The sequence below is a fragment of the Micromesistius poutassou genome (assembly GCF_964030765.1).
Source record: "Micromesistius poutassou genome assembly, chromosome: 2".
Taxonomy (NCBI): Eukaryota; Metazoa; Chordata; class Actinopteri; order Gadiformes; family Gadidae; genus Micromesistius; species Micromesistius poutassou.
The window spans coordinates 6,509,331-6,518,081 of NC_140272.1; the positions used below are offsets into that span (position 1 = coordinate 6,509,331).

The following is an 8,751-nucleotide window of genomic DNA, read 5'->3' on the forward strand; positions in this document are numbered from 1 at the left end:
CCGACAAGTAAACTCTCAAATTAATATAAGCGGCTATAAGGAAGCAGTCACAGACTGCCTGGGGGGGGGGGGGGGGGGGGGGTGGTCCTACACGTACCCCAGGGTGCTGATGAAGCCGTTGGTGGAGCCTTCTGCATACAGGGAGCAGATGTCCCCGATGTGGAGGAAGCTGGACATCTTGTCCGACATGACGACAAGAGCCTGGAGGCCACCACCTGGAGGGAGGGAGGAGACAGGTTAGAGTCATGTTACCATGGAGACGAGGAGGTACGTTAGAGTCCTGCTACCATGGCGACGAGGAGGTACGTTAGAGTCCTGCTACCATGGAGACGTGGAGGTACGTTAGAGTCCTGCTACCATGGAGACGTGGAGGTACATTAGAGTCCTGCTACCATGGCGACGAGGAGGAGGTACGTTAGAGTCCTGCTACCATGAAGATGAGGAGGTACAGTAGAGTCCTGCTACCATGGAGACAAGGAGGTACAGTGGAGTCCTGCTACCATGGAGACGAGAGGAGGTACACTCCCATGGAGACGAGGAGGTACGCTCCCATGGAGACGAGGAGGTACGTTAGAGTCCTGCTACCTGGTCTCATGGTAGAAGGACTCAATGTATCTCCATGTCTCTTGCATGGAGGTACGTTGGAGTCCTGCTCCCATGTACCTTGGTCTACTTGTAACATCAGGTGATGTCAATGTGTGACTCTGGGCTGAGGGCTAAACAGGGAAGGCTTTAAAGGCACTCGTTGATGTTATCTCTATGTTTGGTTTCCGTTCCGTGAACCACATTCAGAACCACCCACCACAAGTTGTAGTGTACTTCATATGGTCAGTCAATGCTTCCTCCAGGCTGAGATAATAGAAAGTGATTCCCTTCCAGGCTCTGATGGCCTTCATGTCAGTGTGTATTAGAGTGTGTTGGGACACATGACCAAAGTCCGAGACTTTTAACAGTTAATAACCCCCCTCCCCCAGATAGATCTGATTTGCATAAGAGCAGAGTGCAGGGAAACATCGTCCCTGATCCATCCGTCCATGAAGTTGTGCTGACTGAGGGCCCGACGGTTAATTATTGGAGTCAGTTAGTCAGAGATACACAGCAGGCCTACAGTGATTTGAACCCGGTCTATTAGGTCATTCAACGTAAGTCTGGTCCGTTTAAACTACTTATCATTGTGTCAATAACCAGTTTTTAAATAAAATATTTCAGATATGCCGAGGTAACATTCCAGTGACTTCATTTAAATGGTTTGGTAGCCCACACCTCTTTTTGAAGGCGAAAGCTTTCTGAGGGACAAAATAAAACGTTCAAAGCGCGTTACTTTAGATTAGTCTTAATTCCAATAGTTATAGTAGTCTGGACGTGCAGGGGAAAGCAGCCGCAACATGTTCACCAACATGTTCACCAACACACTAACGGTGGTCGCGTCTCCCGTCCACAGAGCCAGAATCTCTCCTCATAGCCCGCAGAGAGAGGACTTCTCATTCCAGAAGGATATGGAAATGCACACAAGTTTCGCTCTCAACTTTACCTTCGCTGTGGTTAACGTTCAGACGCTTGGCATGAACCGCATCCCTTGAGCCAACATGCTGCAGGTCTCCTCTCCTCTCACCAGGCCACCGGACAGACAGACAGCCGTCAGAGGAGCTCCAGGACGGGACAGGTTAACCCCTCGGTGCGGCGGAGCGGTGCAGGCGCAGCTCGCTATCGACGCTCTCTCCGCTGGACGGGTTCCAGATCATCTGCGGGGACCAGACCCGCGGAGACATCTGGGAAATGGAGTTGTTTCCTCGGTCCGGCCCGCCCACATCAATGACTAAAACTCCACCAAATGTACAATATTTAGAATTCTATATGAATATATCGCATATTTAAATAATGTTTAGTATGAGCCATTATCTTTCATATTTGTGAATTGTGTATGGCGGATACTAGCTAATATAGCCATAAATAAGACATAACATTTCCATTGCCTCAGACTGCAAGGAGTTAACCAGTGGAGCTGACAGACCACGTGACTTTAAGGAAGTCGCTGTCAACAAGAGGGTGAGAAGATGCTGCGATGCTTCACCGTCACTCTCATGGTCCTCACTGCGTTCTGCACTGAGGGTCCAGACCCGGTCTTCAACCCGATCCCCCCAGACTTGGTGGTCGGGACCCGGGCGGACGACCCGGTCCCCCCAGACCTGGTGGTCGGGACCCGGGCGGACGACGCGGTCCCGTCAGAGTCAGCGGGGTGTGGATGTCATAGCCTGAAGAGGGAATCTGCTGTTGACCCCGAGGGAGGCAGCACCCCTTTATCCGTCAGGCCAGGTGTTAAATACTCCAAGATGATGAACGAGATGCCCTCAAAACCTCGAGATGATGACGAGGATACAACAAGCCAGGTCGCTAATGCAATTTTGCTTCTTTTTATTAACTGAATGATCAATTATAGAGAAATTGTCCCTATTTTATTGTGTCCACTCTTTCTGTGCGTTTAATCCACTCTCCGTTAACAGTACCGATACTGTGTCTGCCATTCTTCAGCGTATTCACTATAATGGCCGGGGCCTGTGTGATCTGATGTGAAGCAGTACTGAGTGGGTCTGTGGTCTTCTAGATGGTGCTCATCCCGGGAGGAGAGACTCTGATGGGTACCGAGGAGCCGGGCATCCCCCCGGACGGGGAGGGGCCCCAGCGGCCGGTGATGCTGGACCCCTTCTTCATGGACACCCAGGAGGTCTCCAACCTCCAGTTCCAGGCGTTCGTTCGCGCCACGGGCTACGTCACCGAGGTGAAGCGTCATCAGGGCTGCTCCGTCGGGTGGTGCGGGGTGGAGCTGCTGGACTGATGTTCTGTTGCTGTGCCCCTCCACAGGCGGAGCAGTACGGAGACTCGTTTGTGTTCGAGGGGATCCTGAGCGAGGCGGTGAAGAGTCAGATCAGCCAAGCGGTAGGTATGGTGATAATCTGACCAGGGATGTTAATGCGTATATAGTGTTAGACTATTCATCCCCAACATCCTTAAAGAGGTATTTTACATTCATGAATCTGAATCTCAATCGTGAATCAAGTTATTATCATGTAGTATATTACAGTATATTACAGTAGTATTTTACAGTAGTATATCACATGGAGCATCAGTAACATCTTACACACATGCCTCTTTTGAAAACCATCAAGGCTCATAATCCAGATGTTCTTTTCTTGAGATGGTTCTCTAACGAGTAGTGACTTTGGACATAGGGGGCGTGACCCTGGACCTAGCCAGCGTGACCCGGGGCAGATCCAGACCAGGTCTAGCCCACTTCAGGTCCTGGGCTCCTACAGCACAGACCAGACGCTAGGCTGAACTAAAAAGCACCACGTCACTATCTTGTCTAATGCAGGCCCCGTATGATACTGATTATTAAAGTCAGTTATGAATTAGTATCCAGGACGACTGTGTGTGAGTCCATCTGAGGGTGCCCGGGCTTTGTAGTTCATGAGGTCACCTCTGCCTCCTGGTTCTCAGGTGGCTGCTGCCCCCTGGTGGCTGCCGGTGAAAGGTGCCAGCTGGAGGAGCCCGGAGGGGAGGGGCTCTGACGTCACAGACAGGTAAAAAAACAACAACAACACAGACAACAGGCTGTGGTTTGGTTCCTCACAACCGGGTCTCTGTCGGGGGGGACGGAACCGGCCGGCCGCCATGGGAGTCGGCATTAGCTCAGGAGGTAGAGCGGGTTGGCTGGTAACCGCAAGGTTGCTGGTTCGATCCCCGGCTCCTCCTAGCTGAGTGTTGTGGTGTCCCTGAGCAAGTCGCCTCACCCTAATTGCTCCTGCGCTGGCTGTCGCCCTGCGTGGTTGACTCCGCCGGCGGTGTGTGAATGTGTGCATGAATGGGTGAATGTCAGTCAACACTATAAAGCGCTTTGGATAAAAGCGCTTTATAAATGATGACCATTTACCATGGTGATGGTCGTACTGTACATACAGGACGGTCCAGGAACGTTGTCATGGTTACACTGGTGATGGTTGTACACACAGGACGGTTTGTAAACACGGTCGCCATGGGCACCATAGTGATGGTTGTACATACAGGAGGAAGAAGGGGGAAAAAAAACGTTTCTCAGTGTTGTCATTTCCCCCGCAGGCTGCAGCATCCAGTCCTCCACGTCTCCTGGAAGGACGCAGCGGCCTACTGCTCCTGGGCCCAGAAGAGGCTCCCCACGGAGGCTGAGTGGGAGCACGCCTGCAGGGGGGGCCTCAAGGACCGGTATGGGAAGACTGGACCGGACAAGGACCCTGTGGAGACTGGAGACTAGACCGGACCGGGAAGGAGAGACTAGACTAGACCAGACCAGGAGGGCCCTGTAGAGACTAGAGACTAGACCGGACCAGTAGGACCTGGCCCTGTAGAGACTAGTGGTGGATTTAATGATTTGTTTGAATGAATCAGTTTGCGTCGGTCAGTTCGCCAAGAAGAGTCGTTCGTTCGTTCGTTCGTTCGCATTTCCGGTAGCGGTGAATCATGATTCTCAGTAACTGAGTCGGTCAGACTCGGCTCCTCCCTCGTTCTCGTTCAAACGAATCGCGATCGTGCAATGGTGCAAATGGTCATCAATCAACACAACATTAACTAAGTTCCTTTTAGCTGAGGAGTGCTTCATGTTCGGAATCGGGATGTTGTTGCCCAGCTGACTCTCGTGACTTCTCAGTTCTCGAGTCTTCAACGCTAAACACAGTCAGTGAACGAACGGCGAGTCAGCGCGACTCAGTGACTAGTGGGCGGAGCTGGGAGTCGAGTCTTGGAGAACGAACGAGACGAACGAGGACGAACGAGAGCGGCGAATCAGTTCGTTCGTTCGTTTTAAAGAGCAGTTTGTTCGAACTGATTCGTTCACGAATGAGCCACCACTAGTAGAGACTAGAGACTAGACCAGACCAGTAGGGCCTGGCCCTGTAGAGACTAGAGACCGGTCCAGTAGGGCCTGGCCCTGTAGAGACTAGAGACCGTACCAGTTGGGCTTGGTCCTGTAGAGACTAGAGACCGGACCAGTAGGGCCTGGCCCTGTAGAGACTAGAGACTGGACCAGTTGGGCTTGGTCCTGTAGAGACTAGAGACCGGACCAGTAGGACCTGGTCCTGTAGAGACTAGAGACCGGACCAGTAGGACCCTGTAGAGAGGGACAGACTGGAACACCAGCTCTTTGACGATGATGATCTATACACGTGACGTGATCCCTCTGGGTGAACTGCTGTGAGGCTCTAGACATTGAGGCGGTGAGACGGTAACCAGCTCCTCCCCCTGCAGGCTGTTCCCCTGGGGCAACAAGCTGACCCCCAAGGACCAGCACTACGCCAACCTCTGGCAGGGAGACTTCCCAACGCACAACTCTGAGGAGGACGGCTACGCTCAGACCTCCCCGGTAGGACCGGGGATCTGGGTCCGGGGGAGAGCTTAAACCCTAAAAGGAAGTGTCTTGTATTGAAGGCGTTCTCCGCCGTGCTCTTTGCTCCTGCAGGTGATGTCATTTCCTGCCAACGGCTACGGCCTGTACGACATGGTGGGCAACGCGTGGGAGTGGACCTCTGACTGGTGGACGGTGTATCACAGCACGGAACGCCAGCAGAACCCGGTGAGGCTGGGGAGAACCTCTCTCCTGTGGAGTGGTGCTGATGTTTTATGGTGGTGGTGGTGTTTTATGGTGGTTGTGGTGGTGAAGGTGATGGTGGTGTTTATGCTGGTGGTGTTGGTATGTGGTGGTGGTGTTTGTCAGAGAGCTCCATTGACCGTGGTCTCTCTGTGTCCTGCCTGCAGACCGGACCGTCCTCTGGCTCCGAGAGGGTGAAGAAGGGGGGGTCCTACATGTGCCACAAGGTAAGGGACTGTGTGCATCCACCGTTACCATGGTTACCTGTTTAAAGCTTCCCCGGAGCTGTTGAGGTGTTCCTGTGGGGCCGGCCCCCACACGACGACCTGTGGAGGAAACATGAAACCTGAACACCATAAGCCGATGGGCCGCATTCAGTAGAAAGAAGCTCTTGTATTACGTCTGCATTCCCACTCTTCATCTCTCTCTGCTGTGCCACTCTGTAAGAATCTCTACCACAGTTAGCTCATGTCTTCTGTATTCACCGTGCTTTTAAACTGGGTGTACTACAGGGCTACTCACTTAAAGGTAGGGGAGTTCATTTGGAGAAACCAGCAAGACTTGGCTAGATTTAGAAAGGACCACAGCCCCCCCCTCCAGGCCTCCCTCTGAAGCCTGGGGAGGACTGCGGTCAAAGGGGTGAGCGTAGGGCAGGCCACCCGCTAGGAAGGTAGAGAGACATGTAGGCCTTCTAAGTATTTATTGTGCACCAAGACAAGTGCAATGATTGGCTGATATTACAGGCCTGTGACAGATACCCGATTTTTTTTTTATCAGTGCTTTTGATTTATTGACTGCTGCCCGGATGTTAAGATAATTACCAGAAACCGGACAGAAAATGCTTCCATACTAAACAGCCGTCCGTCGCTTTAATTACCGACAGTCTTATCTCACTCTGGCTGCCCAGCCGATACTGCTGCCACTGGCAACGGTTGCCAAGGGAATGTGACTGCGTGCCGAGTCGGTTGTGAGGACAGAGCGACGTTTGTTTCGGGAATCTGAGGCGGAGCTTCAGCACACTTCATGTTGCACCACGGGAACATGCTGACCACTACACAACGCAACACAATACAACACAAAACACACTACACAACACAACCCAGTACACACCCAACCCACAGTACACCAGACAACACAACACAATATAACCCAGTACACTACACACACAATCCACAGTACATAAGACAACACAGCACACTACAAAACACAACACACACAGTACACAACACAACCCAGTACACAACACAACCCAGTACACACACAACCCACAGTACACAACACAACCCACAGAACAAAGTAAAACACAACCAAACAATACACAACACAACCCAGTACATAACACAGAACAGTTGTCTCTGTCAGTCCTACTGCTACAGGTATCACTGGGAGACAGCAGGTTGAGTCCTGCTGTCCGTCAGTCCTACTGCTACAGGTATCACTGGGAGACAGCAGGTTGAGTCCTGCTGTCCGTCAGTCCTACTGCTACAGGTATCACTGGGAGACAGCAGGTTGAGTCCTGCTGTCCGTCAGTCCTACTGCTACAGGTATCACTGGGAGACAGCAGGTTGAGTCCTGCTGTCCGTCAGTCCTACTGCTACAGGTATCACTGGGAGACAGCAGGTTGAGTCCTGCTGTCCGTCAGTCCTACTGCTACAGGTATCACTGGGAGACAGCAGGTTGAGTCCTGCTGTCCGTCAGTCCTACTGCTACAGGTATCACTGGGAGACAGCAGGTTGAGTTCTGCTGTCCGTCAGTCCTACTGTTACAGGTATCACTGGGAGACAGCAGGTTGAGTTCTGCTGTCCGTCAGTCCTACTGCTACAGGTACCGCTGTGCGGCCCGGAGCCAGAACACGCCCGACAGCTCCGCCTCCAACCTGGGCTTCCGCTGCGTCTCGGCCGAGCAGCGCTGACCTGCTGACCTTCACCACGTTGACCTTCTAACCTTCACCACGTTGACCTGCTGACCTCCATCACAGTGACCCCAGACCTTCACCATGGTGACCCTCTAGACCTCCATCACAGTGACCCCTGACCATCACAACAACACTGGATGCCTCCTTGAGGTCCAGACCCCCTCCTTGAGGCCCAGACCCCCTCCTGAGGTCCAGACCCCCTCCTGAGGTCAAGCCCGGGTTGTGGCAGCAGACCGACCAGGTGGTCCTGTGTGATCGGAGCCTTCAGGCACTGTGACTGGAGAACAGGACCATGGATCCAGGGGTACCTGATGTGTAACGGAGCCGTTCTACACGGCTGGAGATTACCGGAGATGGAGTTTACCGGCGAATGAGGGATTTCCTTTTTAATTCATACATAAAAAGTTTGCACTCCACATGATGTTCAGAGTTATTTCAATTGAGTAATTTAATTTCTTTGTATAGCAATCTGAATATTAATCAAATGTAAAAAAGAAGAATATTTTCTTGTGAATAATGATACGACTTTTTGGTTAAAGAACGTTTCATTTTAAATATACCATGATACTTTCTCTCTTCTAGTCGTATTTCATGAACCCCGCAAAAACGGTTACAGGATAACCCTTTTGTTTTTCTTTTGTCGACACTAGAGGGCAGCAAACGCCCTCAATCCAGTGAGATCCATAGAACTCCACATTTTATAATAAAGATGATAACACACATAATCATGGGACGTAAGTGCAAAAGAACAAAACATATTTATTTGAACACCCGTAGTGTACATTTTACACGTGGAAATAATAATCTAGGCAATGGCTATCAAATGTAGTAAGATAAAACGAGAGAAAAAAGTTCCTAGAATAGAATACAGTAGTTAATAATCATGAACGCTATTAATTATACATTCATGTTTTCTATCATTGAACACCACACTTATCCAAAACTAAAACTCCTATTTCCTTGGAATATAATCAAAGGTCAAAATTATAGTTGATACAACATTACTGCACAATGGCTAACGTTATTCAGTAGACAGTATAACACGTCTCCCCCAGTCTGTCAGCGTTTACTTTGAAGTTAAAACAACTCCATTACCCATCAGTCAGTGCACAACAGATCAACTGTTTGAAAGGAAAACACAAAGAGCCTTTGATCCCAACTCCTACTGCAAGAAGACCGACGCGACTGCATCATTTAGTGGAAACGCGGCTCGTTAAAGAGT

General features: G+C 50.9%; 2 protein-coding genes across 3 annotated transcripts in view; one reads left to right on the forward strand and one right to left on the reverse strand.

Annotated features, from left to right (window-relative positions):
• LOC311339346 (inositol 1,4,5-trisphosphate-gated calcium channel ITPR1-like) overlaps positions 1 to 189 on the reverse strand; it is a gene marked incomplete at its 5' end in the record, with an annotated part of 61,335 nt that extends 61,146 nt beyond the window's left edge. The window contains one exon of the mRNA XM_084464726.1: positions 94 to 189. Coding sequence (XP_084320852.1) covers positions 94 to 189 — 96 coding nt within the window. The remainder of the gene's footprint in view (positions 1 to 93) is intronic.
• Positions 190 to 1,003: 814 nt separating this feature from the next.
• On the forward strand, positions 1,004 to 8,101 carry sumf1 (sulfatase modifying factor 1). 2 transcript variants are annotated; one of them, XM_084464790.1, is made up of 11 exons: positions 1,004 to 1,142; positions 1,442 to 1,833; positions 1,979 to 2,387; positions 2,603 to 2,776; positions 2,860 to 2,934; positions 3,496 to 3,578; positions 4,114 to 4,236; positions 5,275 to 5,389; positions 5,486 to 5,599; positions 5,782 to 5,841; positions 7,425 to 8,101. In XM_084464790.1, the coding sequence occupies exons 3-11, from the start codon at positions 2,055 to 2,057 to the stop codon at positions 7,524 to 7,526; spliced, it is 1,179 nt and encodes a 392-aa protein (XP_084320916.1). In that variant the 5' UTR covers positions 1,004 to 1,142; positions 1,442 to 1,833; positions 1,979 to 2,054; the 3' UTR covers positions 7,527 to 8,101. The 2 variants fall into 2 exon arrangements, with proteins under 2 accessions (XP_084320916.1, XP_084320917.1); XM_084464791.1 differs by having other exon boundaries at positions 1,018 to 1,142; positions 1,616 to 1,833.
• The last annotated feature ends 650 nt before the right edge of the window (positions 8,102 to 8,751 follow it).

Excerpts from the sequence above, each read along its gene's own strand:
- sumf1 (XM_084464790.1), top strand. The coding sequence starts at position 2,055 with ATGCTGCGATGCTTCACCGTCACTCTCATGGTCCTCACTGCGTTCTGC. Across the intron at positions 5,390-5,485 it reads GCTACGCTCAGACCTCCCCG|GTGATGTCATTTCCTGCCAA; the intron begins GTAGGACCGGGG and ends TTGCTCCTGCAG. Across the intron at positions 5,600-5,781 it reads CGGAACGCCAGCAGAACCCG|ACCGGACCGTCCTCTGGCTC; the intron begins GTGAGGCTGGGG and ends TCCTGCCTGCAG.